Source organism: Simochromis diagramma, unplaced genomic scaffold (genome assembly GCF_900408965.1).
Source record: "Simochromis diagramma unplaced genomic scaffold, fSimDia1.1 OVJJ01000125.1, whole genome shotgun sequence".
Lineage (NCBI taxonomy): Eukaryota > Metazoa > Chordata > Actinopteri > Cichliformes > Cichlidae > Simochromis > Simochromis diagramma.
In genome coordinates, this window is record NW_024387162.1 from 153145 (window position 1) to 173476 (window position 20332).

The 20332-nt window shown below is 45.9% G+C and overlaps 1 protein-coding gene across 1 annotated transcript in view; it reads left to right on the forward strand.

The window, feature by feature from the left end:
- The window catches only part of reck (reversion-inducing-cysteine-rich protein with kazal motifs), a 91697-nt gene that overhangs the window by 54045 nt on the left and 17320 nt on the right, over positions 1-20332 (forward strand). Inside the window, exons 15-17 of the mRNA XM_040048815.1 lie at positions 6298-6420; positions 10780-10951; positions 14800-14989. Coding sequence (XP_039904749.1) covers positions 6298-6420; positions 10780-10951; positions 14800-14989 — 485 coding nt within the window. The remainder of the gene's footprint in view (positions 1-6297; positions 6421-10779; positions 10952-14799; positions 14990-20332) is intronic.

A 20332-nucleotide genomic window follows, 5' to 3' on the forward strand; every position in this document is an offset into this window, starting at 1 on the left:
TAGAGGAGTTCATCAAGCCGGGGCATGGGGTAGGCATCAAACCGTGACACCTGGTCCACCTTGTAGGTAGATGACACAGAACCATATAGACCCACCTTTCTTCAAGACCAGAACTATGGGGCTACACCAAGCTCTGTGTGACTCTTCTATTACTCCCATTTTCAGTATCTCTGCCAATTCCTTCTGAACAATTTGCTGTTTATGTTCAGGTCAATTCATCTCTGTCCTTCACCAGGCTCATTGGAGAAGTGATTTCAGCCTCTCGCCATCCTCTAAGGAGGTTGAGGTGATATAACTGTGTGGCTCTTCCCCTGCCAATGTTGACTTCATAGTCATTATTGCCAACCCATAGTGTGACAAAGAATGGATGTGTGTGTGTGTCTGTCGCCACTCATGTCAGCATCCTTTGCAGTGCTGGTGGCTGGCGAGCTGCTACTCCATGCTCCCTCTGCCCCCATGGCCAGGTGCTCCTCTGCTAGCGTGACTGCAATCTCCACTCTCATCGTGGCGTATCCCCTGGCAACCCCTCCACAGTCCTCCCCATCATCTGACTGGCCCAGAACTGCAGCTAATGATACTTCGAGGAGAGGCCCAAACGATCCAGCACAGCGCTGTGAATTTCCCTAAAGCTACCTCGGTACGTTGGTGGTAGGCTCAGAGACACCGTGGGAGACCTCCAGACAGCAGTGGAAGCAGCCACAGCGCCCACTCAGTGGCAAGCCACTGACATGCCTCTGCTGTGGCCTGGAAGGTCTCCAAAAAGACCTGCAGGTTGTTGCCCTCCACCATCCGGTGCATCGGGGTGGCTCCATCCAGCCTCTCCAACACCTGCGTCTGCCTGCTCACGGTGCGTCAGCATTTGAGCCAGCAGCTGAAGCAGCTGCGTGGACTAAGGGCTGGACATCGAGCCTGGGTTTGGGCACCACTGTGAATGGTTCGATCCCAACACGGCATTAATTGGCTGTTATGCCACTTTTATTTAGGCGCACACACACAGAATGGTTCACCACCAAACATCTCTGACATGGTCAGCTTTTCAGCTGAACCCACAATTCTCTCTTGTCTCCGTTCCCGGTGACACTAAAAAGGGAAGAGAGATCATCAGCCTGACTACCTCCACCTGGCCCTCACCCTCCATGGCACTGCCCTTTGAACCCACTGCACCACCGTCCCACTGCAGCACAGCTAAAGACCACACCCCTGCCACACACAGATTACAGTTTGCTGCTTAGCTTGTGTTTGGGAGTTTGAGAAAAACCAGTTTTTAACTGGGAGGGAGTCTGAAGTGCAATGGGATGTGCTGAGGAAAAACTCTGAGTTTCTTTGTGTTTATCCAAGTTAAGATAACCACATGTTTTAAGAGCATGTTCCTTTTCTTTCCCTTCTGCCTTAGAGGGAATGTTTTCTTCCTGCAGTTGCAGGGTCCTGATCCTGGTGGTAGTCAAACAGTAGACACTTGTCTTTGTGTGTAGGTTTCCAGTAAACGTCAGTGTTGAGGCTTCCAACCTCTGCAGTGCACAGAGCACGTTCTAAAACAAAAGTCTTTGTATCTACCCCGATGAACTTTGTGTTTCTATCCACTGAGATGATGTGAACAGTGAAGGCTTCTCCTTCTTGAGTTTTGATTGTGACTTAGGAGTAATCCTTGTATCTGTACCAGTGGGTAGCTGCTATCCCTTTGATAGAGCCAAGATCTTTACTTTCCACTGCCTCCATGGCTACAGTGGATCTAAAAGAAAGGGTGCAAATCTGATCAGGGTCAAAGCTGGTTCTGTTGTGTAAGGAGCTGTCTCACTACGGCTGGTCTCTGGCAGCTCCACTGCCTCCACAGGCCCAGTAACATTACTTACTAACAGTTGGGAAAGGTATGGATATTCTGTACTTAAGTAGAAGTATAGGTTCAAGGTTCTTTATTTGTCACATGCATAGTTATACAAGTATAACACACAGTGAAATGTAGCCTGACACGCTCCTCGACATGTGCAAAAATGTCGAGGAAAAAATGTTAATTTAAAATTAAAGGAATTTGAAATGTACATTGTGCCTGGGTTTAGAGTGTCTGGAAGAGTCCTGACTCAGTCAATTATAGATGATGTGAGAGGGCAGGTGTGTGTGTTTAGGGCCCGGATGGCTTGGGGATAGAAGCTCCTCTTGAGTCTCTCTGTCCTTGCCCGGATGATGTGGAACCTTCTACCAGATTGCAGAAGTTGGAACAGTTTGTTGCCAGGATGGGACGGGTCCTTCAGTATCTGCGCTGCTCTAGTCCGGCATCTCCTGGTGTAGGTGTCCTGAAGCGGGGGGAGAGCAATCCTGCAGCAGCGTTCTGCTGTACGGATCACTCTCTGGAGAGCTTTTTGGTCCTTCACACAGCTGTTCCCAAACCACGATGTCATGTTCTGTGTGAGGATGCTCTCCACAGCGCCTGTATAGAAAATCCTGAGGATCTTTGGAGAGACCCTGAACTTCCTCAGTTGTCGTAGGTGATACAGGCGCTGCCTAGCCTTTTTGGTCTGGACCTGAATGTGGGCAGCCCATGTCAGGTCTGAGGAGATGTGGACACCAAGATACTTGAAGGACTGCACCCTCTCCACTGGAGCTCCATTGATGATAATGGGCTTGTAGTCTCTGTGGTGACCCCTTCTGAAGTCCACCACTAGCTCCTTGGTCTTGCCGACGTTCAGCTGGAGGTGGTTGTCCTGGCACCATGATGCCAGATTCTTCACTTCATCCATGTAGGCCGTCTCATCGTTGTTGGAGATGGCACCCAAAACCACTGTGTCATCAGCAAACTTCACAATGGTGTTGGAGCCATGGGTGGCCACACAGTCTGAAGTGTAGAGGGAGTAGAGCAGTGGCGAGAGGACACATCCCTGAGGTGCTCCTGTGTTGATGGTGATGCTGTTAGAGACACATCTACCCACCCTCACCACCTGAGTTCTGCCAGTGAGGAAGTCCAACACCCATGCACATAGATGGCTGTTAAGTCCCAGATCCCTGAGCTTTGTGAACAGTCTGCAGGGCACTATTGTGTTAAACGCTGAACTGTAATCAACAAACAGCATTCTCACATAGTTACCCTGTTTCTTGTCCACGTGGCTGAGAGTGGTGTGTAGGACGTGGGCGATGGCATCCTCTGTGGATCTGTTGGATCTGTAGGCGAACTGCAGCGGATCTGTGGTGTCTGGGATGGAGGAGGAGATGATGTTCTTGAGCAGCCTCTCAAACACCTTCATTACTACCGAGGTCAGTGCAACTGGCCGGTAATCGTTCAGGGATGAGGGTTTGCTGTTCTTGGGCACAGGGATGATGGTGGATCTTTTGAAGCATGTGGGGACCACAGACTTCGCCAGGGACTCGTTGAAGATGTAAGTGAACGCACCTGCTAGCTGGTCAGCACAGCAGCGCAGCAGACGGCCGGTGATGCCGTCTGGCCCCGCCGCTTTCCTTGTGTTCACTCTCCTCAATGCCGCTCGGACGTCATGCTCCGCGATGCTGGTCACCGGTCTCTCGCTGATGACGTCACTGTCCTCGGTAGTCAGGCGGTAGATAGCATTAGCCGCCTGGCTAACCTCGAAACGGGCGTAGAACTGATTCAGCTCGTTGGTGAATGCAGAGTCGGCGTTGATCGGCGCAGTGTCCCTGGCTTTGTAGTCCGTAATGGTGCGTAGTCCGTGCCACATACTCCGTGTGTCGCCCTGGTGGAAGCGGGACTCCACATGTTCCCGGTACCGGCGTTTGGCATCTCTCACCGCGCGCCGCACGCCGTATGAGGCCGCTTTGTAGGCGCTCATATCACCAGTGGCGAGACCCGCGTTGTAGGAGGCGGTCCTGGCGTTTACTGCAGTGCGGATCGATCTGTCCATCCACGGTTTATGGTTTGGGAATGTGGTGACTCTCGCAGTGGGGATAATCTCCTCCGGTAGCATATTGACGAAGCATACTGCTACTTCCGTAAACTCGTTGATGTCGACTGCGCATGCTCTGAACATGTCCCAGTCGACGTCGTTGAGTGCGTCCTGTAGCGTAGCTTCTGATTGGGCAGTCCACCGTTTTACCTCCCTCGTGGTCACGTCTTCCCTCCGTATGTTTTGTTTATACTGGGAAATGAGAAAGATGGCGTTGTGGTCAGACTTCCCAAAAGCACTAGATACTAGATACTAGATTTAACACTAGATACTAGTGTTAAAAATTACTCCAGTAAAAGTTGAAGTACTCATTCAACTTCTTTACTCAAGTAAAAGTAAAAAAGTACAGACTCTGAAATATACTCAGTGTAAGAAAGCAAAAGATAAGCTTTGGAGGACATTTGAAGCTAACTGAGCCTCACAGTGTTATCGTAATGATTCTGCTTAAATCAGAAGAAAGAGAAGGAAAATTAAATTCACCAGGTGGGGAATCCTAAAATCAGTTGTTGTGGCTCAGTGTGGGGAAAGAATCATAACTCACAATCATTTTTATTAAGAGCTCCAGTAGATTTTCTTAGTGTACAGGCTGTGATCATCTGCTCGGAGCGTCACTGCTCTCTGTGGATGTACACACCTGAATTCAACAAGGTGTAAGCAGATGGTTCACGAGTTCATCCTCTACGCCAGTGTTTTCCAACCTTTTGGAGCCACGGTAGATATTTCACATTACAAAAATCCCACGGCACACCACCAAACAAAAATATCACAAAAAGGACATTGATAAGATTTCCCTGCATAACAGGCAGAGCAGAATTGGCTCAGTTTGTCCCCAGTGTACCTTTTGTGCTTTCTCCTGACCACTGCTCATGCTAGGGCCTTCATCTAGCTCGGAGTTTTCTCCAGGACCAAGGTCAGACTGACTACTTTTTCACATATTTATCTATTGCTGTGTACTGTCCTCCCGTGACTCATGCCAATCGCTTACTAATCTAATCAGGTGGACCCAGATAGTCTTCCATGGCACACCTGGTCACAGTACACTCACAGTACACTGTTTATCCTGTCTTTTTTCTAGTTCATATAAAGTTGGTATGAAGGTGGAATTCAGTGAATGAATATCAGCATCATCAGCTAAAATGTATATGAATCTCTGCTGCACATGATGTACGCTAGCTGTGACCATGAACCCACTGCCACTGTTCTTTAATTTGAACCCATCACAGTGCAGCAAACTAACCTGTTTATCTGACACTAACCTGCAGAGGATGTTCATGCAGCCTTTAAATAACACAGTTAGTCTGCCTCAGTTTGAGTTTTTTCATATTGTGAAACAAAACAAATCAGTGTCACATGTACAGACCCAATATCTCATTTAAAAATAAGGGCTTACATGCAATCTTTGCATTTATAGTTTATCGAATACCGCTGAGCAGCCCTTTAAAGCTAACCCTATCTTTCTTCATCTCTGAGTGAAGTTAGCCCTCATTCTTCTCTCTCTTTGTGAAGACAACACAAACAGTTTGTGTGTTTGCTGATAGAAAGGCTGCATTTGAAATGACCTGCTACTTAAAAAGCATCAGTCACTTTATGCTTGCCTTCTGTAGGGCTAGCTACACTGCCACTTTAACCCCTGGCTTTGGCACATGTCATCTCTTTTCATGCAACATCCCCTGGTGTTTAGGCTCAAATCGGTTCGATGTATGAAGGCCCACAGCGACGAAATAATAACTTAGAATTCACTAAACCTAAGGTAACCAGCCTGTTTTGAAAATGTAAGGACTAGAAAGTACAGATATTTGTTTGAAAATTTAGGAAGTAAAAGTACAAAGTTATCAGAACTACTGAAGTGAAGTACACATACCTGAAAATTCTGCTAAAGTACAGTAATGAAGTATTTGTACTTAGTTACTTTCCACGTCTGCTTACTACTAATTAGCAGTGTTAATTGTCATTCATGTCTGTCAGTGCGCCCCAGGGTGGCTGTGGCTACAATGTAGCTGCCATCACCAGTGTGTGAATGTGTGTGTGAATGGGTGGATGACTGGATATGTAAAGCGCTTTGGGGTCCTTAGGGACTAGTAAAGCGCTACATAAATACAGGCCATTTACCATTTAATGTTACTAACCTATACAAAGTTCAGTGTTGAACGCGTTAGAATGAAAACATAAGGTTACAATAATGCACTTCAGTCTACGGTCTGAGCACAGTGATGAGTTGGTGAGTGCTATTGACTTATTCCAAGTGTCACTGGTAGCAATGGGTACTACAGATACACTATTAATGTAACTGAACTCCTGGTTGTGGTTACACTGTGAAATCCGAGCGATGAATCTTGCACATTCAGTTCAGCAACTTTATAACATGTTTTTGGTCGATATGTGTTACCGACAGGCCATGGGACGTCTTTCAAGACCGACTGCCACAACTGTTACTGCTTCGCTGGTGAGACCGTCTGCTCCACTAAAGAGTGTCTCAGCTCTGGATACACAGATGACAGTCATCGACACTTTACTGGTTAGTGTTTCAATAGAATTTGGACATTTCTGATAATGAACTACAGGTTAATCCATCCATCCATCCATCTTCATCCGCTTTATCCGGGGCCGGGTCGGGGGGGGCAGCAGCCTAAGCAGAGAAGCCCAGACCTCCCTCTCCCCAGCCACCTCCTCCAGCTTATCCGTGGGAACACCAAGGTGTTCCCAGGACAGCCGAGAGATATAATCTCTCCAGCGTGTCCTGGGTCTGCCCCGGGGCCTCCTCCCGGTGGGACATGCCCGGAACACCTCACCCAGGAGGCACCCAGGAGGCATCCTTGTCAGATGCCCGAACCACCTCAGCTGGCTCCTTTCGATGTGGAGGAGCAGCGGCTCTACTCTGAGCCACTCCCGGATGGCTGAACTTCTCACCCTATCTCTAAGGGAAAGATGAGATTCTGAGGCCACCGAACTGAAAGCCCTCCGCCACTTGGCTGCGCCTAGAAATCCTGTCCATAAAAATTATGAACAGAACCAGAGACAAAGGGCAGCCCTGGCGGAGCCCATCACCCACCGGAAACGAGTCCGACTTATTGCCGGCAATGCGAACCATTCTCATGCAACGGTTGTATAGGGATCGAATGGCCCGTAGCAATGGGCCAGACACCCCATACTCCTGCAGCACCTCCCACAGGACACCCCGAGGGACACGGTCGAATGCCTTCTCCAAGTCCACAAAACACATGTAGACTGGTTTGGCAAACTCCCATGCACCCTCATGTATCCTTGAGAGGATAAAGAGCTGGTCCAGTGTTCCGCGACCAGGACGAAAACCACATTGTTCCTCCTGTATCCGAGGTTCGACTAGCGGACAAACTCTCCTTTCCAGCACCCTGGCATAGCCTTTCCCAGGGAGGCTGAGGAGTGTGATCCCCCTGTAGTTGGAACACACCCTCCGGTCCCCCTTCTTAAAGATGGGGACCACCACCCCGGTCTGCCAGTCCAGGGGTACTGCCCCTGATCTCCACGCAACATTGTAGAGGCATGTCAACCAGGACAGCCCTACAACGTCCAGAGCCTTCAGAAAATCGGGGCGGACCTCATCAACACCAGGGCTCTGCCACCAAGGAGTTGTTTAACTGCCTCAGTGACCTCGCCTCCGGAAATTGGCAGGTCATTCCCCTCATCCCCAGACTCTGCTTCCTCCTCGGAAGACGTGTCAGTGGGATTAAGGAGGTCCTCGAAGTATTCCTTTCACCGCCTGACAATTTTCTCAGTCGACGTCAGCAGCGCTCCGCCAGCACTATACACAGTGCAGGTAGAGCACCGCTTTCCCCTCCTGAGACGCCTGACGGTTTGCCAGAATCTCTCGAGGCAGTCCGAAAGTCTTTTTCCATGGCCTCTCCGAACTCCTCCCACACCCGAGTTTTTGCTTCAGCCACTGCCCGAGCCGCATTCCGCTTGGCCTGTCGGTACCTGTCGGCTGCCTCCGGAGTCCCACAGGCTAACCAAGCCTGATAGGACTCCTTCTTCAGCCTGGTGGCTCCCTTCACCTCTGGTGTCCACCATTTGGTTCGGGGATTACCACCACGGCAGGCACCAACCACCTTGCGGCCGCAGCTCAATGCAGCAGCTTCGGCAATGGAGACGCTGAACATGGTCCATTCGGACTCAATGTCCCCAGTTTCCCTCGGAATGCTGTTGAAGCTCTGCCGGAGGTGTGCGTTGAAGATCTCGCGGACTGGGGCCTCTGCTAGACGTTCCCAGCACACCCTCACTACATGTTTAGGTGCACCGGGTCTGTCCAGCGTTCTCCTCCGCCACCTGATCCAACTCACCACCAGGTGGTGATCACTTGACAGCTCAGCCCCTCTCTTTACCCGAGTGTCCAGAACATATGGTCGCAGGTCTGGTGATACGATTACAAAATCAATCATCGACCTGCGGCCTAGAGCGTCCTGGTGCCACGTGCACTTATGGACACTCTTATGTTCGAACATGGTGTTCGTTATGGCCAAACTGTGATTTGCACAGAAGTCCAATAACAAAACACCGCTTGGGTTCATATCAGGGAGGCCGTTCCTCCCAATCACGCCCCTCCAGGTCTCTCTGTCGTTACCCACGTGAGCATTGAAGTCTCCCAGAAGGACAATAGAGTCTCCAGGTGGAGCACCTTCCAGCACCCCACCCAGGGACTCTTAGTAGGCTGGGTACTCTGAACTGCCACTCGGCGCATAAGCGCAGATGACAGTCAGGACCCGTTCCTCGACCCTAAGGCGCAGGGAACAAACCCTCTCATCCACCGGGAAGAACCCCAACGTACCGGCAGCAAGCCGAGGGGATATTAGAATGCCCACCCCAGCCCGCCGCCTCTCACCAGGGGCAACTCCAGACTGAGTGTCATGAATCGCTGTGCGGCAGGCAGGAGTTGGACCCAAAATGCAGGACTCACAGACTCAGGGGATGAACTCAAAATCACAGCTTTATTTGCTGGTCACAGAAAACGAGCATACTAAACTAAACTGGGAAAATATAAACGCACACTTTGCAGAGAGGCACACAAGGAAACACACAGCTTGAGGGACGACGCGACACTGACTCAGAGAAACACAGGGTTTAAATACACTGGGAAGTAACGAGGGGAATGAGACACAGAAGGAGAGCACAGCTGGGGGAAATAAGAACTGACGAGACAAGGAAGCGTAAACTGAACACATTCACATACGACACGGACCTTCAAAGTAAAACAGGAAGTATGACACAGAGACGCGAACTTGACACGGTGGAGACAGAAACTAAGAAACACAGAGACATAACCAGTAAGACAGAGGACTCGATGAACCAAAAGACACAGAGAGAAACTCAAACATGCAGACACAGACTTACACAGAACAGAGGGGACACAGAGAGACATGAAGGGCAAGGGATCAAAACTAGAAACCATAGAATAACTCACACAAGTACAATAATACAAAAATCACAAAGAACTAAACATGCTGGGTCATGGGACCCAGGACCCTGACACTGAGACAGAGTCTAGCCCCTCTCCAGGAGACTGGTTCCAGAGCCCAAGCCATGCGTAGAGGTGAGCCCAACTATATCTAGCCGGTAGCTCTCAACCTCACGCACTAACTCAGGCTCCTTCCCCACCAGAGAGGGGACATTCCATGTCCCAATTGCCAGTCTTGGCAGCCGGGGATCAGTCCGCCAGGGCCTCCAATGCACCCGACCCCTATGGTGGGCCTGCAGGAGGATGGGCCCATGTCCCCTTTTCGGGTTGTGCCCGGCCGGGCTCCATGGACTAAGGCCCGGCCACCAGACGCTCGCCCTCGGGCACCCTCCCTGGGCCTGGCTCCAGGGCGGGGCCCCGGTAACTCTATCCCGGGCAGGGTAAACTGTTCCCTCAATGTTTTTCTCATAAGGATCTTCTGAATCGCTATTTGTCTGGTCCCTCACCCAGGGCCAATTTGCCATGGGAGACCCTACTAGGGGGCAAAAGCCCCTAGACAACATAGCCCCTGGGATCCCTGGGACACACAAACCCCTCCACCACGATAAGGTAGTGATTCACAGAGAGGCAGGTTAATGCAATATTATTTTTTTAAATATAAGATATAAAAGTGTCTTTTGTTGGTTATTAAAACATGTTAGACATGTACGATGGATTATCCCCAAATTCAGTGTTAAAGAAAAGAAAAATCACACTTGTCCAAGAATATTCCACGCAGTAACATCCAGAGCTCTACAGGAAGCTGATGTCAAAGCACAAAACTAAACAAAGGTTTAAAATACCAATTTTTTAGCCTTGAAAAGTTTGCAGTTTACAGCCTGGTAAAAGCCTCTTCATAACTGTTGTGGCCTCTCACTATTTTTCACCACAAAAATTCCTGCACACCTGAATGGGCATCATGCGGCTTGAAGGAAAAAAAGACAATAAAAATAATTAAATACAATTCCTATGAACTGCCTCACTTACTGCTTGTACATTTATAAAATTACAACATTTATATCCATCTGAACTTCATCAGGTATACCTGGACTATATATTCCCAATAAATGTGTGATACAGTGCTTCTGGAAAGTATTGTAATGTTGTAGCCTTATTTCAACATGAATTAAATTCACTTTTCACCAAAATAATTAAAGAGATAAGGGTTTGTGATTAGATTGCTAAAATTGCATCTGGTGGGTTAAAAAGCAAGGCATGGACAGAACCAAACCCCAGTATTCTGAGATGTTTGCCTCTACTTTGGAGAGTATAATGGATTAGAATACAACCCTAGCAGGTTATTTTCCTTAAAGCGGATTGTTTCTTTTAGCTTTCTGTTAACTCTTGGTTGTATATAAGTCACGCTTCTCAGTGAAATAGTGGTTTCTGTCTCCCTCTGCCCTCCCCTAGGTCTTCCCTGTAGCTGCCAGGACCGCTTTGTTCCAGTGTGTGCCTCTAATGGGCGGACATATCCTAGTGCCTGCGTTGCTCGATGTATGGGATTCAAGGACAGTCAGTTTGTCTTTGGCCCGTGCCACCTCAGTAAACCATGTGCCAGCAAACCCTGCCAGAGAAACCAGAGGTGGGTTCAGTACATTTTACTTGCTCTCTGTCCTTGTCCCAGCTAGGGATGGGAATTGATAAGAATTTTGGAATTCTGATTCCATTATCAACATCACTTATCAATTCAATTCCTTATCGATTCTCTTGTTGGTTCTATTTGGGTGGTCTTTAGGTCGGCTTCACCACTAGAAGACATTACATTCATGCAAATTAACTGCATGATGTGTGGTCAAATGTTTGTGCATGTTGGAGGTTGTCACGGTGGGCTGCGCTGGGGTATTTTTTGAACGGGCCCAAAAGCAGATGCAGAGAGGTATAGCTGGTTTCAACACAAAGTGAGGCTTTATTCAGGCTGAAGGCAGCTGCAAACATGAAACTAGAAACAAACTATGACTGACTGTGAAAACTGACGAGTATAACAGACAACCTGACAATGAGTGAACAGAAACACAGACTAAATACACACAAGGGGTGATAACAGGAAGTGAAAACACATAAGGAAACAGCTGATACACATGAACCTAATGATACTACTAGGAAGAGAAACTAAATACAACGACAACAGCACAGTAGACTCCTCCAAAATAAAACAGGAAGCATGAGATGCAGAAATGACAGCAGAAGCTTGACAATAGGGAACACACAGACCTAAAACACATAACAACCTAGACAAGAAACAAAACACAAAAACTCATGAGACAGATAATAATAATGGTGAACCAAAACTCAACCAAACCCTAAATAAGAATAACAAAGGAACTTGTAATTACAACCTTAACATAAAAGACTCAAAAATACAAAATAAAGCACAAAACACTGGGTCACAGACCCAGCCCGTGACAGGAGGTATTTCCCCTCTTTGTTGTGATCAGTGTTGGGTCATTACTCAAAAAAATAATGTTTTACACACATTACACAGAACACTTAACGTGAAAGTAATGCAGTACCTTACATTACTTTGAAACATATTGCAAATGCAGGACTCAAACTGCAGGACTCTGAAGGGTTACGATTAAAGTGGATTTATTTACAGAGTGACACCTGGTGCTTTATACAGTGGCTAAGGGGAAAGGGCTCTAGGGAATCGAGGAAAGGGAAATACGTCCAAAAGCTCTTCACCAAGACAGTCACCCACAGGTCCAACTCGCAATCTATGCTGACGCTCACTCATGACACACTCGCTCGAGGGTCCAGTCACAATGGGACTGGAGAAGTAAGGTTTGAGCTGGAAGACAACATGCATGTGCATATTGCGAGGTAACTTCAGACAGGCAGAAACAGGGTTAGGAGGGTTGGGAGCCAGTTTTCTAGAATCTTTCCAGATTCTACTAGATTCTACTAGCCCTCTGCTGGGCTAATGGGGAGGTCAAGGGTCCGATGTCGGTCTGCCAGCTGCTTGTTCTGTTCCTTGGTTGGAAGGAGAGCGGCTCAGGTGGCCCTCCATAGGCAGCAAAACCTGCACAGATGATGAATGTAAGGGACTGAAGCCACGGTCAAAGATGATGTCCAAAGGATCCCATGTAGCCGGAAGATGTAGTTCGTGAAGAGTTGTGCTGTTTCTAGAGCTGTAGGGAGTTTAGATAAGGCCACAAAGTGAGCCACTTTAGAAAAGCAATCAACGATAGTCAAAATTACCATGTTCCTGGCATAGGGAGGTAGACCGGTCACGAAGTCAAGGGCAATGTGTGACCACGGTCGTACAGGGGTTGGCAAAGGTTGAAGCAGGCCAGTGGGGGGGAGAGCTCTTTGACTTGTTTTGAGGTAGTGCTGGCAGAAACATACTACCTTGTGTCCTTGGCCAGCGGTGGTCACCAGAAGAGGTGTTAAGGAAGGAGATAGTTTGGTGAATCCCTGGACGGCAGGTGAACTTGGTATTATCTGTCCAGTGGAGTGGACAGAGGATGAAACATAAAGTCTCTTGGCGGGCCGGGTACAGGGTGAGGTTCCAACCACTGAGCCTCCCAAACAGCTGATTTGATCTCCCAGGTCACCACTCCCATGATGCAGGTACGTGGGAGAATCCAGGATTCTTGGGAGTGTCTTCAGAGGTCGAGAATTGCCGGGAGGGCCCGTCGGGCTTTATGTTGCGTGAACAAGGCCTGTAAGTGTTGGAAAAGTTGAAACAGGTGAAAAACAGAGCCCACGTGGCTTGTCGAGCGTTTAGCCAATTGGCGGACTGCAGATAGGCAGGTTCTTATGATTGGTCCAGACGATGTTTTTGAAGTTCCTTCGAGCCAGTGCCACCACTCCTGCAAGACAAGCATTACGGCTAGGAGTTCCCAGGTCCCCTACTTCATAGTTCTGTTCTGCAGGAGTAACAGTAGTAAGCACAGGGGTGGAGCTTACCTTCATGGTCTTTCTAGCGCACAGCTCCCACCCCAGGGTCGGAGGCATCCTCCTCCATGATGAACTGGCGTGTTAGGTCCAGTAGTGATAGGATAGGAGCAGAGACGAAGGGTTTCTTGAGGTGGTTAAAGGCAGTCTGAGCTAACTGGTCCCACTGAAACAATACTGTGGGAGAAATCAAGTGAGCGAGAGGCAAGGCAATTCTTCTAATGTCCCGGATGAAACAGTGATAGAAATGAGTGAATCCTACGAAGCACTGGAGTTGTTTTCAATTAGAAGGCTTGGGCCAGTCAAATACTTCTTGAACTTTAACCGGATCAGGCTTGAGATTCCCCTGCTCAATGATGTAATCCAGGAAAGAGACAGTTTTCACATGGAATTCACAATTCTTCCCTTTTACAAACAATTTGTTCTCCAACCTGAATGGCATCACCAAGTAATCAAAGCAGTTAGTGTGACAATCATCTCCTCACCCAGAGATGTAATCTTTCCTCCGGTCAATATTGGGATCATGTTGCTGGAGCCAGGGATAACCTGAAACGAGTGGAGTGAGAGAAGTCTTGAACACGGAAAAACTGATCAGTTCAGAGTGGCTGCCAGGGAGGGTGAGAGCGACCGGTTCAGTTACGTGAGTGATATCTGGAACCTTCTGATATCAGCTTGGCTATCAGTAGATATGTGTCTCATCTAAGCTAATAATCAAATTATGAGCAAATAACTTTATAATTATTATTGATTAATCTATTTTAAAACTGCATCCTTCTTCATTTTGTTACTAATACAAGATCAGCACATTTAAAATCAAATTCTGTATTTGTGAAGCATCTGTAAAAGATGCTGAGACCAACAAGAACTGCAAAACAGCATTGATTGTGATACATCAGCTCATAGCTCAGTTTGATTTGGTTCACATTGTGTTGGTGCAACAATGGTGTAATAAATGTTAAACTAAAATGAGCGCACACACACACACACACACACACACACACAGAGCGAGCGCTGAAGCTCTTTGCTTTCTCAGAGTAAACAATGCAGTGAGTGATCCACCTCAGGTGTGTGTAACACATGATTCGCCCAGCCTTGAAGACTTTTCCGTTGCTATGGTAATAGAGCAAGGTTCTGTGTGTTCAGAAGAAAAAGGTTTGCTCCTGTTCATTTTCTCTTTTTATTGCAGCTTTGGAAATTGCATACACATAGTTCCTTAAAGAACAGAATGGAGTTATATACATGCAGTGCTGTGATAAAGGATTTGCCGTTGTGATGATTTTTTGCATACATTTGACTTAGTGGTCACACTAGCACAAGCACATTTTAAATGATTATTTCATTTATTAAGGGGAAAGAGTTATCCAGGCTAATCTGCCCATATGTGATTAAAGCTTGCGTCTTTAATCTAATTATATTTATTTTGATGACCTGTAACATATAGGTGTGGCAAATATGTAACAGACTAAGAAATCAGGGGCGCTCAAGGGGCAAATACTTTGTCGTGGTACTATATGTGTATGTGTGCTTTGGCAGGTGCATCCCAAAGTATCGCGTGTGTCTGAGTGACGTGTCGGACTGTCCGCAGTATGAGTGCATCGGGCACGCGGCAACCTGCGACAAGAACAGCGAGGACCCAGCCTGCGACACTGAGGGCATCGACCACCGCAGTCTGTGCCATTTGCACCAGGCTGGGAAAATCTTGGCCTACATGGGCCGCTGCCAGGTATGTTCCACAGAAAGGTTCAGACAGAAGTTTTCAGGGGGATTGTCCTCACCTTGAGAAACTGGAAATTGCTGAGCTAAGAGTTCAGAATCTGCTGTTGTTTGTTGTTGTTGTTTTTGTCACTTTATTTCAAGCAGGAGACTTAATCATGTGACGTCTTCAGTGTTATTAAAGCTAAAAGCCTCTCAGTATTAGAAGGACTTCCGTAAAGGTTTACTTATGCTCTCAGTTAGGCCCCAACCTAAGGTTCAACACAAGCAAATATAATAAATAAATAAAATAAAAAACCCTGAAAAACCTTCAGTCAGCTGCAACAAAAGTGGACAGGGACTAGAAAGAGGGAGCATATTTCTCCCATATTGGCTTCTCTTCACTGGCTCCCTGTGAATCTCATCTTAAAGACCTGGTAGTAGTCTATCACCCCAACTGAGCAGGTCAGTCTCAGAGCGCTGGGGTGTTTGTAAACCGTAAACAGGGCATTGAAAAGTGGAACTGTTTGGATTCAGGAGACAGACAGTATCTCTACTTTTCAGATTAGGTTTAAAACTTTGCTTTTTGATAAAGCATATAGTTAGGGCTGGATCAGGTGACCCTGAATCCTCTTAGTGCATCATGGGGAGCCCCCAGCAGCCTAGGCCTACTGCAGCCCAACTGTTTCTTTTCACTCACTCTGCATTGAATAATTAGTTATCAATCATTTCTGGCACTCTTTGACAGTGTGTCTTTTGTCATGTCTGCACTTTCATAAAGACGCCGACTGTAATGACAGCTGGGGTGAACAAGGCTAAGCATCAGCCTTTCAAATGAATTTAAAGTCTATCTGGGTCTTTGGTTGATTAATAGGCTGGTGTGGAAAAATGCTGCCACTCCTCCTATTCTGACAGTTGTTATGATTCGGAGTGTTGATTCATTTAAACTAACATAATCATCCTGCTGCAACCAGGTTCTGTAAGGCAGAGTAAATCCATTTGTTGATCAATTATTAAGTCATGTACTAACAGAGACTCGGAGGAGAGAGACCTAATATTTAATAATCCACATTTCACTGTTTTTTTTCTAAACATATATTTATTGAATTTTGTATTCATAAACATCCAACACTTTAAACACCTTGAATATGTGGCAGTAAGAAAGCACTAAGAAAGCAAGACATTCAAAAAACAAATTTAAAAAAAAAATACTAAGGGAAATTAAAAAAAATATAAAATAAAAAACAAAAAAAAGTACAGGATAGTCTATACTGTATACATTCCCAAATTTAGTTGCATATTTTCATTACATTATTCTCTCTCCAGTTCCTCAACATCCCCAGTCTTTAATAGCTCCAGGAACATTTTCCAAATGTCAAAAACTTCTGATGATCTTTTCCTAACCACATAGGTCAGTTTCTCAGGAACTAAACTTGATGACACACTGTTTAACCATTGGTCAAAAGAGGGGCCACCAACATTCTTCCAGCATATTGCAATGCAACATTTGGCCTGGAGTAAGCAAAGGTCAACCATCTTTCTGTCTGAGCTAAATTAGTCATCTGAATAAATGCCTAAAATACAGACGTTAGGACTTAATGGGACAGGGTGATCTGAGGAATATATTTTAACACTGAGCACTAAAACTTTTGAATCTTTTCACACTCCCACAAACAGTGGTACAATGAACCTTTGTGATCAGTACACTTATAACATATGTCCACTATATTAGGATAAAATTTATTTAGTTTTGCAGGGGAGACATATGTTCGCATTATCCAGTTAAATTGAATCATTCTCAATTGGGTGTTGATGGTTTGGGTGTGTGTCTTTAAACATATTTCACTCCACTCGATGGGTGAAATGTCTTCTTGTAAGTCTTGTATCCACTCCTGTCGCTTATTGTCTGAGGTGTCTCTATGCTTCTCAACCAACATGTTATAAAACTGAGTGACTAGTCTTTTACTAAAACAATTTTTTGTAACAAGCTTTTTTAGGATGGAAAATGAAGGCTGTTGCGTTGAATTATTCAATCGAGCCAGAATAAAGCTTCTAAGTTGTAGGTATTTGAAGAAGTGTTTCTGAGGTACATCAAACTTTGCCCTCAACTCACTTAATGGCATAAGATTATGATTCTTATATGCATCTTGTATTTTCACTATGCCCTTGCGCAACCATATTTTAAAACCCATGTCCTTATGTGCCGGGGTAAAGAGCTCATTACCCCAGATTGGGGAGAAACAGGATAACCCCATGGGATCATCCAGTATTTGTTGAACTGTGTGCCAAACCACAATAGAATTTTTTTACAAAGGGATTAGTAGTATTTTTCTTTAAATTCTTAAGTGATGCCGAATATAAATAATTATCCAGCGCCAAACCTTTTGCAGACATTTTTTCAATTTCTACCCACAGCAAGAAAACGTATTTAGAAAACCAAAACATTGTGGCCCTGCCATAGGGCACGTAGAGGAGAGAGAGTCGAAGTCTTGGCTTCCTGTTGTTCCAGAAAAAATTAGAGAGAAGCTTTCTGTTTTTTGGGAAAAAAGAAGGTGGCGGGGCTAGTGGAACTGATTGAAGAGCATATAGGAATTTGGGTAATATGGTCATCTTTTTTATGTTTATTCTTCCCAGTATAGATATAGGCCATGTTGTCCATCTGTTGATCTCTTCCTCCAGTTCTGCTACCATGGGTTCGTAGTTGGTTGAACTAAGTTTGCTTATAGTTGGAGTTATTCTGATACCCAAGTATCGAAATCCTTATGCAGCATTCACAAATGGGTGGGATACTAATGGTTTTCTCCTCTCATTACCATTTAAAAACATAATTGATGATTTTTCTCTGTTCACCTTGAATCCCGAGATTGTACCAAGTTGATTAATCAATTCCAAGAGAGCAGGTATTGTTTCTGCAAGCTGTGATAGAAACAAAATAGTATCATCAGCATACATTGCTATCTTGTGTTCAATATCCATGGTCTTAATGCTGTGAATTAAGGTGTGTGATCTAACCACTATCGGCAGTGGTTCCATGTCTAAAACGAAAAGGTGAAATTGGTGACCCTTGTCTCGTACCTCGAAACAATTCAAAAGGGTGAGAGATGAAGTTATTAGTAGATATCATTGCAGTAGTATCAACAAGTATTATTTTGACCCATCCACAAAAATGTTCACCAAATCCAAACCGTTTAAGCACCTCGAGCATATAGGGCCATTCCACTTGGTCAAATGCTTTTTCTGCATCGAGAGATAAGATTGCATTGTCAGGGAACTCTTCACAGGCATGAATTATATTAAGAACTCTCCTCACATTGTGAAACCCCTGTCGGCTTTGCACAAAACCATTTTGGTCCGTATGTGTAATGGCAGGTAGTATCCTTTCTAGTCTCATTGCTAAAATGTTTGCTATAATCTTTGCATCAGAATTTAAAAGTGATATGGGTCTGTATGAACCTCGTTCAGGGACCTCTTTGCCTGGCTTTAGAATAAGAGTGATCAGAGCATTTCGTAATGAAGCAGGGAGACTCCCGGTTTTAAAGGATTCCAAATACACATCTACCAATGGGGCTATTATTTTCTCTTTAAATAGTTTATAAATATCTATCGGGAGCCCATCTGGGCCAGCTGTTTTACGTCCTTTCATGCTTGTGATGGCATTAGAGACATCATTCAGATCCAAATCCTTCTCCAAAGCAATTGTTGTATCTTCAGAAATACAAGGGATGGTCAGGCCATCAAGGAAACTATGCGTTCAGAGTCAAGTAAGCCATCTGAATTATATAGCAATTTGTAATATCAGTGATTCCTGAGATTAGGGACAAAACAGGTTATAATTTTCTAAAATATATTTTTTGATTTTTCAAAAACATATTTACATATAATTGTTACACAAAGTTGTGGCTGTCTCACCATGTTTTGGTGCAATCTCCCAGGTGTAACATTTTTTAATAATTTATGTTTTTGCTGGAGAAGTGCAAGGTTTTTGTCAACACCATCAGACAAAGAAATGCAAAAATATATATTTTAAATTAAGTTGTTTCAGCAATTTTGACTATTAGCAGCTTCTCTGTTCTACTGTTTATGCACATATGTTTTCAAACTAATTATACCACATTTAAAAGTTAGATTGTTTTGGCTTTTTATTATTAGAGTTACAGTCATACATATTTTCAGAAGCTTGTATTTAATCTCTATAAGTCGTGGCTAACACCACTAGCATGAGACACGAGCGTGATGCTACCGGGATTCCAGCTTCTGCGGGCGGACAGGACGAGAGACAGCGGTAAGAGGAAAGGAGGGGGACTGGCAGTGTTTGTGAAGGACAGATGGTGTAACCCGGGCACATCACTGTGAAAGAACAACTCTGCAGCAGAGACATTGAGCTGTTAGCCGTTAGCATGCGTCCGTACTACCTGCCCCAGGAATTCTCCCATGTTATTGCGATAACAGCGTATGTCCGCCCCTCAGCCAGCGCGGATGCAGCCTGTGACTCTCTCCACTCTGTGGTCAGCAGACTGCAAACACAATCTCCGAGAGTCCTTCTCATAATATCAGGGGACTTCAATCATGCCTCATTGGACTCCACACTGCCCACCTTCACCCAGTATGTGACCTGCCCCACCAGAGACAATAAAACACTGGACTTACTGTATGCCAATGCTGAAGAGGCATACAGTTCATCACCTTTCCCTCCACTGGGCAGATCTGATCACAACCTATTGCACCTTGTCCCTGTGTATGAGCCCAGCCACCCACACAGTACAGAGATGGTCGGAGGAGAGCGAGGAGGCTCTTAAGGATTGTTTTGAGTTGACTGTGTGGGAGATGATCTGTGACGACCACGGAGAGGACATCGACAGCCTGGTGACATGCGTTACGGACTATATAAACTTCTGTGTGGATAACACCGCACCCACCAGGACTGTGCGGTGTTTCTCCAACAACAAACCGTGGATTACCCCAGAAATTAAAGCCGTCCTCAAGCAGAAGAGGAGGGCCTTCAAATCCAGAGACAAAGAGGAGTTGAAAAGGGTGCAGAGAGAGCTGAGGGGACTGATAAGGAATGGGAAGGACAGCTACAGGCAGAAGACGGAGAACCAGCTTCAGCAAAACAACGCTGGTGAAGTCTGGAGAGGCCTCAGAACCATCTCAGGCCACAAACATCAGAACTCTCTGCCTGGGAGGGATGTGAGGTGGGCAAATGAACTGAATCATTTCTTCAACAGATTTGATTCATCCATGAGGCAGTCTCCAACATCGGCTGCAGACTCACCCACCCCCACTGCTGCTGCTCCACCTCTGACACCTCAGACCCTTCACACCTCCTCTATTCACCCTGCTCACTCCTCCCCACCCCCGACAACAGCATCCAATA